The 24,903-nt window shown below is 32.0% G+C and overlaps 1 protein-coding gene across 14 annotated transcripts in view; it reads right to left on the reverse strand.

Moving 5' to 3' along the window:
- The window catches only part of LOC130677041 (syntaxin-binding protein 5), a 408,264-nt gene that overhangs the window by 307,936 nt on the left and 75,425 nt on the right, over nucleotides 1-24,903 (reverse strand). For all 14 annotated transcript variants that reach the window (XM_057483593.1, XM_057483594.1, XM_057483590.1 and 11 more), the window contains exons 6-7: nucleotides 23,164-23,298; nucleotides 13,319-13,382 (exon numbers count right to left, since the gene is read on the reverse strand). In XM_057483593.1, coding sequence (XP_057339576.1) covers nucleotides 13,319-13,382; nucleotides 23,164-23,298 — 199 coding nt within the window. The remainder of the gene's footprint in view (nucleotides 1-13,318; nucleotides 13,383-23,163; nucleotides 23,299-24,903) is intronic.

Below are 24,903 nucleotides of genomic sequence, written 5' to 3' on the forward strand. Positions count from 1 at the left end.
TTCAGCACGCTTACAAACAGCGCACCGAAAGAGCATCGCCTTGGCAATTTCGTCGACTCGATTTTATCGGTCAATTTACCACCGATATTCGACATGTGTTGGGTACCAACAACATTGTCGCTGACACATTGTCACGCGTCGAAACAGTATCTACTGCTATAACATCGCAAGAACTTGCCGACGCTCAACAAACCGACAATGAACTTCAGCAGTTGTTACGTCAAACAACTGCTTTAAATTTAAAAACGATACAACTCGATAACAGACCTGCACTGTACTGTGACACTGCGTCAGGTACAGTGCGTCCATATGTTCCAGAGCCGCTGAGAAAGAAGGTGTTTAATTCACTGCACTCGCTAGCTCATCCCGGAATCAAAGGATCAATAAAAATGATCTCCAAACGATACATCTGGCCATCGATAAATAAATATTGCCATGAATGGGCGAAATCCTGCATCGATTGCCAGAAAAATAAAATTCAGAGACATGTGTCATCGCCGATCGCCAGTTTTGAACCTCCAACTGAACGATTCGAGCACATACACATCGACTTAGTGTCATTAAAAACATCAAGAGGCTTTAACCAGTGCTTAACGTTCATCGACCGATTCACAAGATTTCCTGAGGCTGTCCCGTTATCCAATGGAACCGCAGAGACGATAGCACACGCACTATCGCTGCACTGGATTTCACGCCACGGAGTACCGAAACGCATAACTTCGGACCAAGGTCCGCAATTCGAATCGTCGTTATTCCAATCGTTGATGAAAATGTACGGAATAAAACACTTATAGTCCGGGAGCCAGCGACAGATTTACATAACCAATTTCCTCTCAAGCGATAATTAGAGGAATGCATCAGAGTGTTGTATTATAAAGCTACGTAAACGTCAGCTTGGGTTCCGTGGGTGGGTTGAGCGGTGATAGCCTCCCACGCACGAAAAAAAAAAAAAAAAAATATTTAGTCATTTCCTCCCACCTGAAAACACGTTAAATTATTCGCTAATCCAACATCTTGAAGAAAGATAACAATCAGCTGACTGCAGCACGGTGGATTATACGTCAGCTGATCGCTCGAACGCGGAAAAACAATTTTTACATTTAGTCATTTCCTCTCATCTAAAAATTTACCTGATGGTAGCTTATACACAACTATGAAGAAATATATACGTCAGCTGGCTGTATCCCGGTGGAAAAACCGTCAGCTGATACTTTGAAAGTTATAACGCAAGCGGTAGGTGGGAGCATCTAACGCCTAATTAAATGCATCAGCTGACGAGATTTCCCCCGACTTACCGCCAGCTGATTTTTTTTATTAATTACAGCAGAGTACTAAAAATCAGCTCATAAATTTTTATCTGGGAGGAAATGACGTATCTCGAATTATTGAGTGTTACACTCTGATTTTATGGGAATTCAATGCTACGTAAACTTCAATAATTAATATCTCAAAAAATATCAATCTGAGTGATTCGGTGCTAAGGACCTTTTTTGTAGGAAAATAAATTTCCTATTAAATTGTCTTTTGCATTTTTTTGTAGGTCTTGTTGTTTATGAGATAATGAGAGAAAAAACAAGAATTCTATGAAAAAACTCAATTTAGCGGTCCGTACTACCCCACCTATATGAGTTACGACTTCGCGACAATGGGCATTTTTGTAGAGCATTTAATTCTGAGAAAATCCCGGCTTTGGACGAGATGATATCATAAAATTCCGTGGAGTTATAGAAGTTTAAAAAATAAAAACCCAAGTTAACGTGTATGTTAAATGGGAAATCTTTACATGCTGTGGTCGAGTACTTAATATTAATATTAAGGGCTCAAACTCTTAGAGAATTTTTTGGGGGTATTTTCAACGAAATTTCGGGACGGGAGCGAAAATAAAAAATAGTCGCAAAAAAAAAGCACCCTCATATAAATACTTAAAAACTAATAAATAATTCTTTTAACAAATGTTTTTGTGATTCAAAACCATTATTTCACAAGTTTTCTGTATTAATTAAAAGAAATTTTTATATGATGAGTTGCTAAATCCGTTTTTTGTGCTTTTATAATTTTGCTGTTTTTACAGTCATATTGATGTTGTTAAAGCCCTGTTTTCAACCTTTGTTTTGTTTGCCCAAAATAACAGAGTTGGTATCGGCCCAGAATCTTACGTACTAAACCAGACTGTTCTAGCATCAGAATTCTATCCTTGGGCTTAGAATAAATCTTTCCCATAGATTCTAAATTATAGAATACTAATTTACCTCCGTTCTGCTTGATACAACGATATATCTTATTCGATGACAGGAAATATGGGAAACGGTAATTCTTAATAAACAATCTAGGTCCATTCTTTGTCTGGTCAGGATTATAGTTATCTAAATCTTGTTTAACCAGGGCTCTTGGCCATTTACTTCCAATGGAAGTCTTCATGCCTGAGTTCTCATGCTCTACCCATTAGGCTTTTTATCATGTCCATTGTTTGGCTCATAATATGGTTTGAATGTAGTTGAGCAAACAATTAGAATTCGGAGGCTTTGTATATCAGTCTGTCGTGATGGTCCCATCCATTAATCGGGCAATTTTTACATGAAGGAAACTGATCAACCCCTTTTTTTTAATTCCAACGTAAACTGGATCTTTGAATCGAAGTTATCGAACATTGTTAGTACTCGATGTGTCATTCTTTCGGGTACTGATAACAGGCTATCATCCCCGTACAATATTATTAGTGGAATCTCAAACGGTGAACTTTCAATCACTTTTCTAACTACACAATCCATCAAATTCCAGCAATAACCGGAATTGACGGGTAGCCCATCCTACTCCCATCACATTGGAGATATATACAATCAATAAACCTAAAATAACTCAAGTCAAAGCAGAACAGTATTAAGTTCACTAACAAATGACCAAAACTTGATTATTATTATTGAAGAACTTTTTAGTAGGTTACGGTCTTATTCTATTGTTTTTGGATTAGCATCAAATGTCGGTGAGTTGTTAATACAGTATTTCACTTCTTAAATTAATGTCATAGGACGTACATCCTTTTTACGTGAAACTATCCCAAACTTCGAGGCGGCACAGAGAACTCGTTTCACCGCCTCGGGTAGTACTCAATCAGTGTAATTAAAAATGCAAGTATCTTGATTAACTTGTACTTTAACTTTTACAGAGTCATTTGATAAGGCATTATTTTTCTTTAAATTCCTAAGTTTAGTCTTTTAAAAAACTCATCATAATTAGATCGGACTATGTGATTCCAGTCTTCAAACACTAAAACAGGTAAACTTTCTCTCATTGAATTCTCTATATTACAACATGTTTTTTTAACTTCCCGCTAAGAAAAACGATGATTGTCAAAAATTTCGGGAAGATTGTTTTCACCCCGATTTTAGAAAATTGAAATTTCATCAAAAGTGGACGTTTTGAGGTCCTAGGAAGCTATTATGAGTATTTTCAGGATGATGTCCCAATGTCTGTATGTGCGTGTGAACTTCTTAACTAATCAACCGATTAAAAAGGTTCTTTCGGCAATCGAAAGAGCTTGTTAGCCATCAACTTTCTTGAAAATTTCAGATCGATAAAATATACTCTAAGATATAGAAGAAATTCGAAAAGAGAAATTTTTTTGGAGTTTACTCCTTAAGAATCGATTTTCATATATGGAGCATGGTATGAAAAAAATATGAGGTGTAAAATTTACTCAACGAATGACCTCGTTACGACTTTCACTTTTCAGGGGTGAGTGTATGGGGTATCCTACGGGACACCGTACGAATGCATTGTATGTATACAATATACCTATATATATATAATATATATAGGTATATAATATAAGGCGTCTTTAAATCATAAATATATATAGAGTATATCAGTCGCACTCTAATGATACGTACAGTGAACATTATTATTTCGTATTCTCAAGTGTTTATTTTAACTTAAGCTATTACTGATTTCATATTCTTGCTAAGCATTATATGATTACTTTTCAAATTTTTTCATGCCATTTTATAAACTTTATAATCTTTTTATAAACAAATGGGTTAATTAAATATTTTTGAAAAATTTTTTTTCACCATATTGTTAGCGTAAGGAAATAATAATTTTAAAAAAAATAAATTTTTTTTAAAAACGCATTTATAATTTTTATAAATAAATGGGTGTTGTTAGAGAACTATAATAGATAAACATTAGGTTTAAAATTTATAAGAAAGCTTAACTCATACTGTATAAAAACGACTTGAAGGTCGAAAACTGTGCAATAGTTGCAAAATCACAGCAATTTGTTTGTTGACAAATTGAGTCAGTGCTTAGACTTTGTCGTACTCCAAAATCCAGATGTTTTTTAAAAAATTGAAAAAAATTTTATTTGCCATATTGTTGCAGGTTGCTGTTTTTGTAATTTTCTTATGTTCTGGAAAAAAATTGAAGTAAAAAAAAAGTGTGTGTGTCCGCTCCGACGCACGATTGGAGCTTACTCCTTCAGATCGACTGTCTAAATAGGCATAGAATTAAAGGCTTACTAATCTAAGAAAAAGATTAATACCATATCAAATGGTAAATAAACGAAACAATGAAGATATCTAAATAATGTATTTTTATTTTCTTTTAGTTTAGTCGAGAAGTTGATTTCCTGCGAAAAATAGTTACAGGTCTCCTCAAAATATGATTGATGGCTTAAACGATCCGGAATGGCGTCTAGAAAAAGCCGTTTTTTGGATTTTTTTTAGAAAAATGAAATTACAATTGTTATGAACAAGAAACCGTTATAAAAATTAGCCGTCCAGCTTTTTGGCAAAATCTCAAAAAGTATAAGTGAGAGCTCAAATATTAAAAAAATTTCTGAAAGAGCAGAAAAGTTTAGTAAAAAAGGGTGCCGCGATTAGTCGTCCGCGGACAAAATAACCGCTACAAAATAACCACGACAAAATAGCCAACGACAAAATAACCGAAGGATAAAATAACCGAATGACATAATTACCTACGACAAAATAACTATAATATTAAAATTCCCGCGTATAATGTTTTATCGATATATTTTTCTGTTATCGATAATGTAAAAAATTTTAAGGAGCTGCCATCTGTGATGTTAGGTTTAAGTTACATGTATTTTTCCTACATTGTTTATTTCTATTCATCTTTTGAATGGAGTACAGCTATTATTTTACAATGACAATAAAATTCGTATTATCGCAAAAAAATCAAAAACAACTCTGTCTTGATGGTTATTTGTTTAATAAAAAACAAGTTAATAAAAAAAGTATTACATGGCGTTGTGTTTTATATCATACAAAATCTTGTCCGGCAGTAGTTCATACAGACAGTGAAATACGTTCAGGTTAATTTTATGTGAGCAATTCCATTTCTTCACAATCGAAGTATTAATTTGTTTCTTATACATTTATTGTTTATATATTTATATGGAGTTATTTTGATTAAAATTATAGGTTCTGTTATTGGCGATATACCTGTTCATATACATGCAGCTGATATTTCATCTGTGGATGCAAAAGTTTTATTAAATAAAGGAAATAAACGTGCTCAGAAATGTGACGATAGGCCGTCAAGTGTAATTGGATCTGCTATGGCAAAAATATCATCACCTGTTGTAGCTAGGCTACCAAAGATATCATCTATTACACGTGATATCCAACGTGCTAGAAAAGACGGGCAAGATACATTTCCAAATGTGTCATCGCGTAAGGATTTGGTTATTCCTAATGATTACCAATTCACGGCAAAAGGAAATAAATTTTTATATTACGATAGTGGCGGTAATAAAAACAGATTTTTAATATTTGCAACGAAACAAAATATAAGAACCTTATCGGAATGTGATGAATGAGCAGCAGATGGGACTTTTTCGTCCGTTCCATCTATATTCAAACAATTATACACGATTCACGGGGCCAAAAATGGAAAGTTATTACCATTAGTGTATATACTAATGCCAAATAAAAACGAACAAACTTATTCCGACGTATTGGAGATTTTAAAAAAACGTGTGACTGTGGATTTCAATCCACGTCGTATTATGATTGATTATGAAACTGCATTTATCAATGCAGTATCATTACATTTTCCTGATGCTGAAATCGCTGGGTGTTTTTTTCACTTCAGTCAGTGTGCTTGGAGACACGTGCAGTCTACAGGATTACAAAAAGTATACAATACAAATATTCGGTTTGCTTTGAATGTGCGAATGTTGATGGCATTGGCCTTCGTACTTGCCAAAGACGTTCACAATGCATTCGATGAGCTGATCAGAAGTACATTTTATGATGAAAATGAAGAAATGTTAGAGCCCCTTATCAGTTACGTTGAACGAACTTGGATTGGTGTTTGTTCGCGTAGTGGAAAACGTCGATTGAAGGCATGTTATAGTTTAGATTTATGGAACTGCTACAAAGCTGTTCTTGAGGAATTGATGAAAACAAATAATGGACTTGAAGGTTGGCACAATTCATTCAACGGCAAAGTACGAATAACTCACGCGTCAATGTCCAAGTTCATTAATGTTCTCAAGTGTGAACAAGCACTCACTGAAGTTTCAATTACTCAGTTGAATACTGGTTTAAATATTAGCTAAGAAAAAAAAGGTTTATATTGATACTGATTATCGGTTAAAGCAAATCGTATCTCAATATGATCCAACCAAAAAATTACAATATCTGTATGACATTGCTTCTGTTCTTAAATTATCAAAAACTAATAACTATTTGTTAACGTCTTGTTCATTTTATTTACTTACTATTAAATAATTACTGAGAAACAATATGAATTTATATTTGAAAATTTCTTGATAATATTTCATTAAAAAAATTTATTTATTGACGTTTTGTTAGATGCGGTGATTTAATATTTAATCATTACTGCGGGAAAATATGAATATAAATATAAAGATTTGGAAAACACTCGATATACTTCAATTATAATAAATAATATAAGATTATTACGATGGTAATTACATATACTAAAAAGAAATAAATGTAATTTGTAAGATAATATATTTGATTTAATTTAGAAATCAGTATATTCAATTTATTACAATATGAATTCACTCCTTGTAAAAAAATTCAAACGGTTCATTAACTAAAATATATCCATGAAATATTACGGTTATTTTGTCGTAGGTAATTTTGTCATCCGGTTATTTTATCCCTCGGTTATTTTGTCGTTGGTTATTTTGTCGCGGTTATTTTGTCCGTGGCCAAATGTTACAGAACCGTAAAAAAGTTTCTGACTCCCCAAAATGTAGCTCCAATATTTATAACTTTAATTTAACATTGAAAATCGGCTTTTGCGCGGCAGTTTCAGCATGCACGCGCCAGCACTCTAGTGAGCGTAGTTTTTAAATAATTTTTTTATGCAATTAAATATTAATTAAAAAATTTGAAAACATTCTGGTGTCATCTCGACACTTCGAAGAATATGATTCTGCTATGATAAAAGTTGTATCACTATTTTTCAAAAAGTTATTCAATTGTTAATCAACATTTTTTTTACAGGTTTCTGTTGGCGTGAAAGTTTAAATAATTAATCTATAAATTTTTTGTTTCTTGGAGCCCTTTTTATAAACATACTCAACAAGATGACGGTATGAAAGCTTATGGGGCATTCCATGCCGAATCACCGAGGTTTCGGCCCGACCCCCTTCGATTTCACTGAAATTTTTTTATCATTTTCTACCCTACCCAAGACATTTTCCTGAATTTTTTCAGATTTTTTTACCCAACCCAAAAAAAGTTACGAATTTAAAAAAAAAAACGCTCTTTTTTTCAAATTGCTGTAACTTTGACACAAATTGACCTATTGGCACTTTTTTTTTTCTGAAAAATTTTGTTTTTAATTGTAGTTTTCAGAAAAAAATACAAAAAAATTTTTCGGAAGTCACGATATATGAAATATTTCAGTTTTTTCAATAAAACCGTAATTTTTTCGAAGTCGGAAACCTTCGATTCTCAATTTTTTTGTCTCAAAAAAAACTTCAACCAAGACAGTATTTAACCCCGCCATTCCCATTTTGTGCCGACTTTCCTTTATATTTTTTTTTTTCGATTGAAATTAAAAAAATTTCTGAATTTGGCTTATTTTTTTGACTTTGCACTGAAGTTTCTTTGGATTGTTTTTAAAAGCTCAGAAGTTAAATACAATTGGACGATAACAACTGTAAAGTGTATTAGGGGCAAGAATTGATTTTTTTGGAAGAAAATTCCCAATTTTTAAATACAGTGAAACCTAAACCTACAATTAACCTTCTCACTAAGACAATTTATAGATAAACTCAAGAAAATATCGATAGCCCGAACTGAGAATCGAACCTAGACCATGTCGGTATCGCGCCGAGTGCTCTACCAGTTGAGATATCCGGTACTATACTATATTCCGTTCAATTTGATCTAAAATTGTCTATAAGGCTATCGATATTTTTTTGAGTTTATCTATAAATTATCTTAGTGAGAAGGTTAATTGCAGGTTTAGGTTTTACTGTATTTAAAAATTGGGAATTTTCTTCCGAAAAAATCAATTCTTGCCCCTAATACACTTTACGGTTGTTATTGTCCAATTTTATTCAACTTCTGAGCTTTTAAAAACAATCCAAAGAAACTTCAGCGCAAAGTCATAAAAAATTAGCCAAATTTAGAAATTTTTTTAATTTCAATCGAAAATAAAAAATATAAAGGAAAGTCGGCACAAAATGGAAATGGCGGGGTTAAATACTGTTTTGGTTGAAGTTTTTTTTGAGACAAAAAAATTGAGAATCGAAGGTTTCCGACTTCGAAAAAATTACGGTTGTATTGAAAAAACTGAAATATTTCATATATCGTGACTTCCGAAAAATTTTTTGTATTTTTTTCTGAAAACTACAATTAAAAACAAAATTTTTCAAAAAAAAAAAAGTGCCAATAGGTCAATTTGTGTCAAAGTTACAGCAATTTGAAAAAAAAAGAGCGTTTTTTTTCAAAAATTCGTAACTTTTTTTGGGTTGGGTAAAAAAATCTGAAAAAATTCAGGAAAATGTCTTTGGTAGGGTAGAAAATGATAAAAAAATTTTCAGCGAAATCGAAGGGGGTCGGGCCGAAACCTCGGTGATTTGGCATGGAATGCCCCTTATACAATATTTTTATTTCATTAATTATTAATTTGTGAACTAACAAAAAAACTAAAAACTAAAAGAATGTATGTTAAATAATTTTTTTTTAATTTTAAGCTATTACTGATTTCATATTCTTGTTAGGCATTATATGATTGCTTTTCAAATTTTTTCTTGCCATTTTCTTATAAATTTTTTATAAACAATGATTAATTAAACATTTTTTTTACCATATTGTTAGCGTAAGGAAATAATGATTAAAAAAAAAAAATTTTCTTAAAAACAATGTCTTATCGTTTATAATCGTTTTTTTTCATATTTTGATTATTTAAATAAATCATTAAGGAATCGTATTTTGTTTAAATCATAATTTGCATTTCTGAATATACTAGCAAAAAAAAAATTTTTTTTGTCAACAATTTATTCATTTGTATGTTTAACAATTTTTTTCTTATTTTCATTGTTTTCTAGAACATAAAAAAATTACAAAAACAGCAACCTGCAACAATATGGCAAATAAAATTTTTTTTCAATTATCCGATTGAGATGGCTAAGGCGGCAATCGAAGCGTTTTAGTGAGTTCGAGAGCTGATTAGATTTTAAAGTCAATCGTTTAAGTCGTTTCTAAGAAATCAATAAAAAACTAAAAAAAGAAAATTTTTTTTCCGTAATTCGCCAATATTTTCGAGTCTACTTGGTCAAATGATCTGAAATTTCCAGAAAAGTTGATGGCCAACATGCTCTTTCGATTGCCGCTTTAACCATCCAAATCGGTTCATTAGTAAAAAAGTTATAGACCGGTCACACACATACATACACACACACACACACACACACACACACACACACACACACACACACACACACATACGTACACTCGGACATCATCGTGAAATTAGTTAGGATAGCTTCCTAGAACCTCAAAACGTCAAAATCTGATAGAAATTTGGTTTTTGGACATCGGACCGAAACCAATAATTTCCCGAATTTTTGAAAATTTTCAATTTTCTTAGCGGGAAGTTAAAAATGTTGATTAACAATTGAATAACTTTTTGAAAAATGGTGATGCAACTTTTATTATAGCAGAATCATATTCTTTGAAGTGTCTAGATGACACCAGAATGTTTTCAAATTTTTTAATTAATATTTAATTGCATAAAAAAATTATTCAAAAACTACGCTCACTAGAGCGGTGGCGCGTGCATGCTGAAACTGCTACGCAAAAGCCGATTTTCAATGTTAAATTAAAATTATAAATATTGGAGCTTCAATTCGGGGAGTCGAGAACTTTTTTACTAAAATTTTCTGCTCTTTCAGAAACTTCTTTAATATTTGAGCTGTCACTTATACTTTTTGAGATTTTGCCAAAAAGCTAGACGGCTAATTTTTTTAACGGTTTTTTGTTCATAACAATTTTAATTTTATTTTTTCAAAAAAAATCCAAAAAACGGCTTTTTCTAGACGCCATTCCGGATCGTTTAAGCCATCAATCATATTTTTAGGAGACCTGTAACTATTTTTCGCAGGAAATCAACTTCTCGACTAGACTAAAATAGATTAAAAAAAGTTTCGTAAATCCAAAAGTGCACGACTCTTAATGCTCATTTGCAAAAAAAAAGAAAAATGTACGATAAAAGTTTCAAGGTCAATAGTTTTTTTCCTTTCTATTACACTAGAAATTCAAATTTCGCTCCGAAAAATAGTCAGATGTATTTTTTCGCGCAGGCGCGACTGGTGTGACGAATGTATATGTAAAAAACATATATAGATATACAAAATTAGTTAAGTTCTTTTTAATAATTATAATTAAACGGGGCCGAATTCGATGGCCAATTTATGACACACTTCGTCTTCGGCCCTGAAATAATCTTTTAAAAAAAAAGTGATCCAAATAATGGTTTTTTTCTCGAGTTTTTGTTTTCACGGGTTACGGACACATTTTCTACTGCTTGACGGGAAAATTTTTTTTTAAATTTTGATGTTTTCTTAGTAATTTAATACATCAAATCGGTCATTATAAATAATAAAATTAATCCTTATTATATTCTCTATCCGATGATGTGTTGTAACGGGGTGGAATGCTCCCACATTACAATTTAAATTTAATTTCGACTCGCACCAAAAGATCCGCCCTCCTTCTTCAGCAACTGTCAATAATTGAGGAAATACAGTCACTGATGCGCCGGGGTCGCTACGGTGGAGTCCCGACATTTGGTTTTAGGGGTTGGCCAGTCTGAGTAGAGAGGTACGAGGGCCAGAGACGACGATCTATCGGTCTCTTGGCTAGCAGCAACCGCCGTGCCGGACGTGCCTTACTTCGACTACCACTAACATCTTGGTTTCCACTACAATTTCTACCCACTACTACTACTACTACTACACATGCTGCTAGTCATCATTAAAATGGGTCAAGAGCATATAAGCCCACGGCTCGTGGAAGCTTATTCAAATTTAAGTTAATTAAGTTTATTTAAACTGTTTAATTATGTAATATTTATTGTGGAATGGACCTGGTTGATTGGAAAGGATTGGAATGGTTTGGTGGACGTGGAAGGAAGGAAGGACTGGTTATGGTTTTGGTCTTGAAGGAAAAGGATCGGTGGAATGAAGGACTGGTTAAGGTTGGAGATTGTTGGAGTAAGTCGAGTCGTTTTGTTTATTGTCGGGTTAACTATTTTTTTTTTTGTTAAATAATATTTTATTAATTGAGGAGTCGTTATTTATAAAAGTAGTCAAGTCAGTTTTGTTAATTTAGTCGAGTCATTTTCATCAGTCATTTGGTTATTGTTCATATCTCATTAATAATTATCTGTAAAGCGGCTTCGTTCAAATAAATGCCATTGTTTTTATATTTAAATTTGACATATTAAATTAATTTATCACAACCTTCCTGATAAGTTTAGGTATAAGATTTCTCTTCTAATTTTAATACTGTGTGGTCCAGTACGGGGTTTGTCCTCGTCCTGAGGTACTGAGTTCAGCTAGACAGGTTTGCAAAACACCTTAAGTTTTGCACATGTGTGGTCACTTATTACATTGAGACCACAATTCAATTTAATGTCGTAAGTGCACCCATCACATTGGCGCCCAACGTAAATTTTTACTTAAAAACCAAAAATTAAGAGAGATTTTTTATACCAAAACTTTTAGGAGGTTGTAAAATTTTGAAAAAAATAGTTAGCGTCGGAACGCAGTGTGAGCGTCGGAGGGAGTAGGTTTGGAGGATGGAAGGTCCGTGGTAATTTTACATAAATAAAGAGGGAAATACGCTTAACTTTGGGGTTTATTTATGGAAAAAATTTAATTTTATTCATTATTTTGTATTTATTATTTATTTATTTCATATTTATTTTATTCCAGTAAATTTTAATTTACGTTAAATATTTAATCGTTCCGGAAATTTTATTTTAATTGACGTCAGCTTTGTCTCGGAGGCTCATTTCTAAAAATAGATTTTAATCCCTTGTTTACGTGAACAAGTACCGGTGTACACAAAATGGCGACTCGTTTTCAAACAGCAAGCGTTGCGCGGGCTGAGGGACGCCGTAACAACGACGACATAGTCGTAGTTGAAGCGAGTGCTCCCAATGCCGAGCCGCTTCCGGCACAGCAGGGTGCGGGGCGTGTATAACACTGTCCCCATCCGCTTACGCCACTGTTACCAGTATCACTACAACTACTAGCGCAACGAACACAGTAACTTCATCAGTCCCGTAAGTTGTAATAACGCTAGCTAGTAGTTTGCAAAATAATTCAAATCGAATCTCGGTCGAATACGAGAGTTAGTTTCGCGTTTTCCTCTGGCTCAAGTCGGGGTGAGAATCGATAATTTGGTAACGAATAATTAAATACAAATTCCGAGCTCGGGTCGAAAATCGTCCGGTTTAATTGGGACTCAAAATCAAGTAGAAGTAAATGCTCAAGTAGGAAGACTAACCGAAACCCTAGAACGGCTGATGGTTCTGGAACAAGCTCGGTTAGATGTTCATGTACACAACAATCACAATAATCTTAATAATAATGAGGTAAATAATAACAATAATGCAGTTCAAAATAATTCAGTAAATAATAATAATAATCCAGCTCCTTAAAAACTGCTTAAAACAAGATTGTGCTGGATTTCGTTTCAATGAAAATAAAAAAAAAGAATGAATTTCTGAATGAACAGTAATTTTTTTTTAAGTACTGATAGTTACTAAATATCTTTTATATTTAATTATTTATTTTATTCACCTTACTCAAGTCCAATGGATTGTCACTCAGATGGATAACAGCTCCTGGATGAGATTTTCTTGACCTGAAAAAAATTTTCAAGTTCAGAATATGATCAAGTCAATTTAATTTTTTTATTCAACAAATATATTTTATTTCAATAACTTTATTGATTAATGAGTAATAAATTGATATGGTTTGAGAAAATATTTTATTTTGTAAAATGATTTATCTATAAAAAATATAGTATCTAAATCTCAAAAAATAAATTACTATCAATGTCGTATATTAAATAACCAATTGTTTTTTTTCCCACAGGTAAAAACTTTTTCGTTGATTCACAAAGGGCGTATCATCTAAAGCCAATAACGGACTATTTTGTTACTTTTTTTTTCTTATTGTTATTATTGATCTTTTATTTTTATTTTTACTTCAACTCCCTGCGTTTATGTTCTATGAATTCTCATATTTTCTACTGTCGAAAACGAAAGAATTGCTTGACACAGAAAGAACAACAAAAGATATATTTTTCTATGCTTTTTCTTTACAATAAAACAACAAATATTAGTTCAACACAAATGATTCTTCAACAGCTATTATTATGCTTGTTAAATATATATATATATATATATATATATATATATATATATATATATATATATATATATATATATATATATATATATTAGACTGGGCCAAAAAAATTGACTAATTTTCTTTTTTTTTCGATACTGTGAAAATATTATTCCTGATGAGCAAAAAAAATTATTGTGCGAGTTTGAGCCCTTAATATTAATATTAAGAGGTGTATCGTTACAACTATTAGTTTTTTGACAGAAATTTAATTTTTTACCCAAAACTTGTAAATCATCTATCTGGAAAATTTGAGCAATGTATATTTTTAAAGGAAATTAAATTCCCTACAAAAAAACTCTCTTAACAAATTCACGTAAAACGAGCCGTTTCCTTGTAACCGTGTCTTAAACATTGATTTGTTTTTTAAATTCTTTGTTTCTATTTTCGATTTTTGTTACAACTAGAAATATTAAAATTTTTCGTAGTCAAGATACATATTCTTAAAAGAAATTTAATGCTCTACAAAAAAGGTCCCTTACATTTTTGGCTAAATTCACTCCTTCGAAAAGGTTATTAAAGTCGTTTTGACTCAACTTCATTAAGGGCTCAAACTTGCACAATAATTTTTTTTGGTCATCAGGGATAATATTTTCACAGTATCGTTGAAAAAAAAATAGTCGATTTTTTTGGCCCAGTCTAATATATATATGTATATTAGGGTAATTCGTTTTGAACGACTATTTTTTTTTTCACTCCCACTTGAAAATATTGTTATAGACATGAAAAAACAAATTCCCTGCAAGTTTCAGCCCTTAATTTTAATTTTAAGTACTTTATATTTGATTTTGACGTTTTCCCATTTAAAATACATAGGAAAGTTGGGATTTTTTTTTTTAATTCTCTATAACTCAGCCACATTTCAAGTTATCGGATCGCCGTTTGCGGCAATTTGTAGGCAATTTGACACTCTTCAAAAGTCACCTTAATAGTTTTACTCGGACTCTAATTGTTTTTTCTGTATTGGTTCTGAAAATAATTTTTTTGATAATAATTTAGGTTTTTAGTTGATATTAACTAAATAACGCAATTTACGGCAAAAGTGGAGATAATGATTTTTTAAGAAATTTTATTCGCTATGAAAAAGGTCCTCTTAGTTAAGTGGCTCAAGTTCTTCGTTCACGTGATATAGGGATTTTAGTAATTTTGTAAATAAAATATTTGTCAAAAAATTCCTCCAAATGCTATTTCATTTCAATTTTAAATCAGTAAATAATTTTCCTTTCATTAATTTAATCCAGGCATTAAAATCAGAAGGGGTCAAATTGATGAACTTCGGAAAAATTTTTGACAAATTTTTTTGAAATTCTGCATTGTTTTCTAGTTATTTCCATTTTAATGCCAAGCTCTTAAAATCGATAAGAACTATTTTTTTTCGGTGCTTGGCAATAAAATGGAAATAACTAGAAAACAATGCAGAATTTTAAAAAACTTTGTCAATGATAATTTCTAGAAAATAAAATTGTCTACAAAAAATATGCTCTGACATTTTATGATAAGTCCGATAGTTTCGCCGGAAAAGTAAAAAGATCTCAAAATTTACTCTAACTTGACTTCATGCTCCAATAACTTTCGAACAGATGGATTTATCAAAAAATGATACGAGACTTTTTTTGTAGAGCATTCAATTTCCTACAAAAAACTGTATTAAGAATTCCTGAATTCCCATTAGTTGACATGGTATAAAATTCAGAACGAGCAAAAACAAGTTCTTCGAATTGTATCAAACTTTGACGTCGGCTATCTTGTGAATGGTTGAATTTATGCAAAAATCATATAAGACCTTTTTTGTAGATCGGTAAATTTGCTACAAAATATTTGGGAAGAAATTTTCTGTATCTTGATTTTTTCGGAAGTTATGTATTTTTTACCATGTTACTAAATGAAAAACCGAAAACTATAAACAGCCACCTCTAAATATCAATATTAAGAGCTCATATCTTAACTGTCAACATATTTTAACATACCCTTTCGATTTTTCAGTTCTTCAAAAAAAAGTAGTCGCTTAATTTGAAACAATCTAATATATATGTATATATATTAGGGTACTCCAAAAAAAATTGATACTCTTTTTTTCTTTCGGCTGTTGTGAAAAAAGTTTCCATACAATGAAAAAAAAATCCGGTCAAAGGACGATTTTTTATTTAAACTTTAAGAGGTGGCGCTCGCTCTTGGAATTTTTCCATGCTAATAGCACGAGAATTTTATTTTTTTTATGAGAAATCCTATAACTTCATTTGACGTTGAGGAAAACATTTTATTCGCAAACATTTTTGTACGAAATTTTATGCTCTACAAAGTTGTTCATGAGTTCATAAGCTCTGAAACATACGGTTCAAAAGTTAGAGGTATTTGAAGTTGATAACTTTTTAAAAATCAATTGTATAGTTGTGGTCATGTTTTGAACCCAATCTTTACATAAATCGATTTAAAAATAAGAAAAAAATATTACAATGGTATCATAAATTTGTTAAAATAATTATTTGATCGTAGCTGAGTTTTATTCAAAGTAAATTTATTAAAAAAAGTTATCACCTCTATGCCATATTAGTAGAAAATAATGGTTTCCATGAAGAAATATTTATTAAATATATAAATTAATCATTCGGTACAATATTTATACTAATTTTTTTGAAGCCTTCTTGTGATAATGAAATTCGTTACAAAGCCTTTATTTAATACTTTCCGTAAGAGTAGCAGTTTTGATGTAAATACACTTTGAATGTTGATTTTTAAAAAGTTATCAACTTTGAATACCTGTAACTTTTGAACGGTACGTTTTAGAGCTTTTGAGCTCCAGAACAATTTGTAGAGCATAAAATTTTCTACAAAAATGTCCATAACTTGAATGTTTTTTTTAAACGTCAAATAAAGTTATAGGATTTAAGATAAAAAAAATCAAATTCCCATCCTAGTAGCATTGAAAAATTCCAAGAGCGAGTGCCAGCTTTCAAAATTGAAATAAAAAATCGTCCTTTCGACAGAATTTTTTTTTTTATGTATAAAAGCTTTTTTCATAGTAGCCGAAAGAAAAAAAACATCGATTTTTGTTGGTGTACCCTAATATATATATATATATATATATTTATAAATGTATATACATAATAGGCAGATAGTCATGCATGACCAAACATAGCTCAATATGGCCATATATGATCAGATAAAACCTGATACACTTATTTAAGGATAGCTGGATATGTTCATAAATAGTCAAATATGGATTGATTTAGTCTGGTATAATCAGTTATACCTTTATACCGTCATTTATTAGAGCCCGTATGGTAAATTGACGATAATTTCTGGTAAATGACAGTAAATTCCGCAGCCATAACTGTCAACTCTGGAGAATGTACTTTAGTTTACCAGAAACTACTATCAAAGAGTTACCGTATTAGTTTTCGGGATTGCGAACATATTACAATTATACCGTAAAATTAAATCTATTGAGTGTCCGACTTCAGAAACGATAGTTGTATCACGGAATTTGCCGTAATTACCATATAATGTAAAATTTACTTGATCTAAACTCTAATATTAAAAAATAATTACTCTTGATTAAGTGAATATTTACTTGATTAATAAAAAAATTTACTTGAATTATGAACAAAATTGCTTTTGTTATAAGTATTGATATATTTGTTTGGAGTATATGTTTCTTCTCAATGAAGCAAAAGTTGTGAGTACTTCGAGTAATTTGTTATTTTCACTTTAATGGGATATCTCTTTAAAGGGGGGGGGGGATTAAAATGATTTTTTTTTATTTTTTATCCAAAAGAACAACATGTCGAGAATATTATGTACAAATTTTTAATCAATCCGAGTAAAACTAACGGAGTTACAACGTTTTAAACGACCGGCCGTGATACCTGATTTTTATACCTGCTCCTATACATTTGTTTTCCCGAATTCCTTTCTCCGTCGGTGTGTCTTTCAAAGGATATTAACTAATGACTCCATGTAAGTATAAAAATTCATGTTCTTATATTGATGGTTTATTTAGAATTTTTACGCATAAAAAACTTTAAATCGATTTTCCCGAAAACGTTATTTTTGAAGTCTGTGAACATCATAACTCAAAATGTACTGAACCGATCCTTTTGAAAATTTGAGCATTACTTTTTTACATGAATCAACAGGTAACCACGAGCATTTTTTTTTATTTTTTAATAACAAATTAACCGCAATTTTTTTAGCTAAAATCGCGTTTTTCACTTCCAAGTGCTGCAAAAAATCGAAAAAAAAAAAAACGCTTCGTAGTGACCTGGAGAAATACATCACCTTTAAAATGCATATCAATTTCTTTTTCAGATGATTCGGTAACGAGTTCACCGCAAAACCACTTTTTTTGAAGGCGCCTTGGGAGATTCAACGTCACCAGCTTATTCTTCAATATTTGTCAGTGAAAGTATTTTCTGATATACTTTATAAGTTGTACAATGATATGTCATTGAGTTAAATAAAATTATATTACTTATTTCGCCGAGAAAAAATCACAAAAATATGTTTTTTTTTTCACCTTTAAACCCCCCCCCCCCTTAAAGAAAGCGAATTTACTATCGAAGTATAAAAATCAAGGTCTGCAACGATATGAGTACTGATTATACTATATTATGGTGAACTACCGTAAATACAAAAATAACTATTAAATTTCTAACGCGCTCGATGGCTGAGTGTTCTAAAACACTGAATTGTTTGTTAATCCCAGAATCATCCAATCCACGGAGTCAACTTACTACATATAAGGGGAATACTGCTATACCGAGCAAAAATGAGGAGTCGAATATAAGTAATGGAGAAAGAAATCATACACGCCTACATCATCTGAGCTTTCGCAAAAATCATAAATGTTATAATATAATACGAATATAATTTTTACTTTTTGTAAAATCAGCGAATAAACTAATTGGATCCGGTTTAGGCGTGAGGATTTTAAACAAAAAAAAATTACACAGATTTTAACGATAAATAATTTAGATATTCATTTACACTTATTTACACTTTAAAATTGTAAGAACTTAATACTTATAGCGAATGCGACTCAAATTATTACGCGATAGCGAATGCGGCAATAAACGAAAAGAATCACGTATAACAAATATGACACGTGGTCAATAGCGGTTAAATTCACGGAAATTAATAAAGTAATTAACTGCACGCGAATCACAATCAATTTATTCCCAATAAATAGCAGTCTTAGTATACTGACTGAATATTGAGGAGAATTAGCGTAGCTGATTTAGAATTATATCACAAGAATTAATTATATTAAAGAAAGCTGTTTTAGAACACGAGGTTGTATGAAACAAAGCACGTTGTAAATTGAGATGATGAAAAAAATTAATGTAACGGGGCCGTTAAGCCCACCTCTGTTTGATGGGAGGCCGATACCTCGCCCTTTCGGGCATACTCGCGCTGCGAAATCCCTATTGTATATACTGAATCCACCGTATATTATAAAAGCGAAATATGAGCATAAGCCCACATTAGCTTACCCAGTAGGCATGCATTGCATGTGGGTGCCTCACCGACAACCACCACGAGACCGACCTCATTGGGACCCAAACACTCCTCCCATCTCAGGAAATAGAGAGACTCTGGTCGAAGTGGGGCTTGGAATGGATCCCCCATGGTACCAGACTTCAGCTCTGGTGAACTGCTTGCATAGAAGTAATGGGAGGCAAGTTCTTCCCCAACCCATAAGGGCTACCTCCACTTAGGAATATAATCACCAAGATTTCAGACACGCCATTATAAACACTTCCCCTCATCCATCACCTAGTGATCTCTAATCTGCGAGTTTTTTGTGGCCGCCATGATGTTTTAAGGCACAAAATGGCAGGGGTTGCCCACTCGCCAATTGAGATGATAAAACGACGGTGTCTTCCTTCGCTCCGCTTGATAGTGACGTGGACAGCATGGCTGTCCGAGCGAATCCTCAGAAGGGGTTTTGGCGCCCTCTAGGGGGCGTCAGACCAAGCAAGTACCACCCTTGGGATTTCGCAGCGCGAGTATGCCCAAAAGGGCGAGGTATCGGCCTTCCGTCAAACGGAGGTAGGCTTAACGGCCCCGTTACATTAATTAATTGTCCGAGCGAATTTTCCCATTGGCTTAAAAGCGCGCCAACCGGAAATAGTTAATAGCCGATTTTTCTTATTGGCAGCCGAGCACGCCGTTATGAGACGAATTTTCTGATTGGCCGGCTAATATAATACGAATGATCTTATTGGCCGGCTAGTAGCGGGTTCTCATGCAGTTCTTACACGGTCATGAGCAAGAAGTTGCAAGTGTCGGGTCCATATAGCGAGTGACCCAGCACTATTCTGACCTTGAAGTCAGTAGCGAGTTCGGCAGCTCCCGGACTAGCGGAAATGCACGAAGCTTTTAAAAATAGTCAAGCTCGTGATTGAACACTTTTTAACAATTTGGTTGATGTAAGTGCTTACTTGATACAAATAAATATTTACTTGTTACAATGAAAATGTTAAAAACAATCAATAATATTTATCATTCAAAATAATTTGGTGTATTATCCCGATAAAAAACGTTTGGATCCAACCAGATATGTCTGGATCTCGTTGTATCTGTTTATATCTAAATACATCCAAATATTTGATCTTGCTAGATATAAGCATATACAATTATATCTGCTCACATCTAATCATATATAAGCAGATATAGAGATGTATTAAGATTGATATCCAAGTAGATATACGCATATCCAAGCATATATAAGTATATCAGCTCAGATCCAACTATAGATAGAAGCTTACGAAAATATTCATAGTTTTTTTGATTATATGTAATTAAATATAAACGTAAATAATTGAATATAAAAGTATTAAATTACGCATTGTTTCTAAAGTATTTATCTATTTTTTTTACTTAAATATCAATTGACTTTTAATATATGTTATACATAGGTTCATCAAAAGCATTAAGAGGTAATAGCAATGAGATCCAAGATGTGAGTAGATATTGTTTTTAGAATGATCTCAAGTATAAAATATTTATACATGCATTTATTAGAATGTAGTGAAACTTCTTTAGATATGTGCTTAAATCTATGTAGATTTCTTTAAAGATCGACATTTACGCAGATCTGCTTGGATACACTTATATATTCGTGGATATAGCGAGATCTGTTTGGATATTTTGAGATCTGTTTAGACCACTTTTGATATTTTAAGATCTGTTTGGATATACTTAGATATAGTGAGATCTCTTTGGATATTGTCAGATCTGTTTGGATCCGCTTGGATCGCGCCAAAATTTGGATCCAAGCATATCTGACTGTTTGGATCCAATCATATATGCTTGGATCTAAACATTTTTTATCGGGATTAAAATAAATATCGAGTGTCATTGAATCTCTGGCATGATCTCTGACTAAAAATAACTTTGATTGAATCTAATAAAAAAATTCTAATCGAAATCAATCGGAAAAATGATCAATAAAAAATTATTTTTCGATTGAATCCGATTGAAATTCATTCAAATAGTTGGAACGCTCCCGAGCAATTCTGATAAAATGTTTGAATCTGATTGAGTTTAAATCAGGTTTAATCGAATTCAATCGGAATTCTTTCTGCAGGGATTTAGTTAATGTAAGTAATGTCTTAGTCCACATAAGAAACAACATACATTCCACTTAAATAATTATATGTTAAAATCTAACTTTTATTTGTTTTCCAGAAGTACAACTGAACTCACCTTAAGGAAATATATTATTCTAGCTATCAGAAATTGATATGATACAAACAAATATCTTCTTGAATCATTCATAGGCGCAATAAAATTTGGTTATGAATCAGGTAAAATCGATTCCTTGAACTTGATCCAAAGAAATTTTTCATTGCCACCGGCACACAAAAAAAAATAAGTTCTCTGTACTTTTGACGGGACCGATTTATTCCCATGTATTTTGACCCGCTGAATCCGAATCCGAAGTCTGTTTAACCCGTACACCCTCAGATTTTTAGAAAACTTTAAAAAACCTCAAAAATACACAAAAATCGACCGTTTTTTAAATTTATAAATTTTTTTAACCTTAACTAAGTATGATTTTTATGTATTTCGGTCCTCCACATACTAACCTGAAGTTTATTTAAAACATTAGCCATTTAAAGTTTGAGTAAATTCCAAAAAACCCCAAAAAATTGCAAAAAAGCAAAAAAATACTTAGTGTTGTGATGAAAAAAATTTTTTGAAGCATATTAAAATTTTTTTATGTTTTAGGCCAAAATATTTTATATATATATATCACAGATCGAACAATATGATTTCTTTTTTTTATTTCGATTTAAAAAATGATTTTTGTTATACCAAATTTTATTTTTTTCGATTTTTTGGGAATTTTTGCCATTTATTTAAAATTTTAGAGATGTCTGAGCCATGGATGTTCGAGAATTATATGTGACAGAGAAACGTACATGAAAATAATTATTTATTTAGCCCTATAAAATTTTTTTCATCACAATACTAAGAATTTTTTTGCTTTTTTGCAATTTTTTGGGGTTTTTTGGAATTTACTCAGACTTTAAATGGCTACTGTTTTAAATAAACTTCAGGTTAGTATGTGGAGGACCGAAATACATAAAAATCATACTTAGTTAGGGTTAAAAAAATTTATAAATTTAAAAAACGGTCGATTTTTGTGTATTTTTGAGGTTTTTTAAAGTTTTCTAAAAATCTGAGGGTGTACGGGTTAAACGGACTTCGGATTCGGATTCAGCGGGTCAAAATACATGGGAATAAATCGGTCCCGTCAAAAGTACAGAGAACTTTTTTTTTTTTGTGTGCCGGTGTATATTTACTTAAATCAAGTATTTACTTTCAACCTTGTTTTTCTCAGTGTAGAAGTGCATAAAAACCCATCATATCAAATCAAATAGAAACAAATATTTTTACTGATTATATAAAATTACCAAAACAATTTCTAAAATTCAAATAATTCGTGAATCTAACAATTTCATGTATTAAATGTTTTAATTTGATTTCCTATACAATTTTGATATTTTTTATAAATTTATAAGTACATGCCAAAAGGGTCAAGGTTACACGTGACAGTAGAAATTAATTCCCTCAGAAGCATCACACATCTTCTGTACAAATTTTCACACATAATTACTTTATAAGCTCAAAACAAACAATAGGAACATACAGTAGCAGTATACTATTAGTTATTTTACACCAACAATTTATTGAATAGAGTAAGAAATATTGATGATACTTACACTTCTATTGCTTTGTTCCAGTTGATCACGTATCCAGATAAAACAAAGGTCTCGATGTGAAGTACATGAATGTTCCCCCTTTCAGTACCAACATACAGCCACTTGCTTTGTAATGGTAGGTGAATTGACGTTATCCTTCGAACAAAGTACCAAGAATTTAATATAAAAAGAAAAAAAAATGCAAATACAAAAAAAAATTAAAAAAATTCTTTTTAGCCATACCTGCGCCGAAAGTTTACATTCCTGCCCTGTTTAAAGGAAAGAAAGTCTTTCTGTCCTTTCATGGAAATAAAAAAAGATAAAAATTAGCGCATACGCCATTCTCCCCTCAAACAGAAGCCAAAACGTAAACTTGCAGTTGCAGATCTGGTGAAAAATTGTATACAGGCCACGGAGGAAGGAAGGACGTCCCAATCCGCGGGTTTGCCACCCTCGCCTTCAGCTCGGGTACACAATTATACACGCGGGTAGGAATGCCCTACTTTTCTACCTCGGTGTATAATATATTATTATTGATTATTTTTTTCCAAAATAGTAGATTACACACGGGGGAAGGAAAGTAGGACATTCCAACCCACTTGTATAATTGTGTACTCAAGCCGAAGGCGAGGGTGGCAAAGACGCAGATTGGGACGTCCGACCTTCCTCCGTGGTGTGTATACAATTTTTTACCAGATCGCATCTGAAAGTTTACATTTTGGCCTCTGTTTGAGGAAAAAATGGCTCATGCGCTAATTTTTATCATTAGTTTTCTCATCAAAGGACAGAATGATTTTCGTCCCTTTAAACAGGTCAGAAATGTAAACTTTTGGCGCAGGTATTGTAAAATACACCTCTCACAAAAATGAAGGGAGCAAGAAAATTTTATAAATTTTTTAGCGATTTTTGGTAGGCTGCATTTTCGTGAAAAATGATCGTATCAAAAAAATGAAAATAGCAAATTAAAGCTTGGAATCTCTAGTTTGAAGATTTTGAGCAAAATAATGTTTTGAGCCACGGTTCTTGCGGAATCATAAGAAACAGCTCGAGACAAAATTTTTCTAAATATTTTGGTTTTGTTTTTTGGGTCTACGGGGCCGGGAAAATTTTTTTTAGAAAAATCAATTCATGGATCGTTTAGGAAATTTATTCAGCTACAATTTGCTTTCTTTTGTTTCTCTGTACGACAATTTTCTGCTGAGATATCAAGCTTTAAATGAAAAAGGATCCTTTTGTCTTTGATTATCGATATCTTAGCAACTAATGGTCGCACAGTAATTTAAAGGGCAGTTTGAGAAACTTTAATCAATTCCCCACAAGTTCCATTTTCGATTTTTCAAAAAAAAAAAAATTTTTTTTCATCCTTAACATCAATTTGAAAAACCCAGAAAAAATTGACATTTTATGGTTTTTTAGTCAATTTATCGCTGCTTTGCAAATATTGATGGAAAGTTTAATATTGCCAGGTGATTTTACAGCTGAATGTACCCTCAAAAACTCTGGAAATTTTCAGATTGATCCATTGAACTGTTGGCCGATTGCTCAAAGTTTTACAAAACAATTAAAGGAACAAGTTTTGTTCCTTAATTTGTGTAATTATTACCAAAATGTACAAATCACCAATCACCAATTATTTAAAATTATATATACATTTTAGGGAGCCCAAAAATAAAATCTAAAAAACGGTTGACTCTATGGGCCAGCCCCAAAACTTCCCGCTGTTTTCGAGCTCTCTGAGCCATTTAATTATCAATTTTGGAG

Source organism: Microplitis mediator, chromosome 11 (assembly GCF_029852145.1).
Source record: "Microplitis mediator isolate UGA2020A chromosome 11, iyMicMedi2.1, whole genome shotgun sequence".
Taxonomy (NCBI): domain Eukaryota; kingdom Metazoa; phylum Arthropoda; class Insecta; order Hymenoptera; family Braconidae; genus Microplitis; species Microplitis mediator.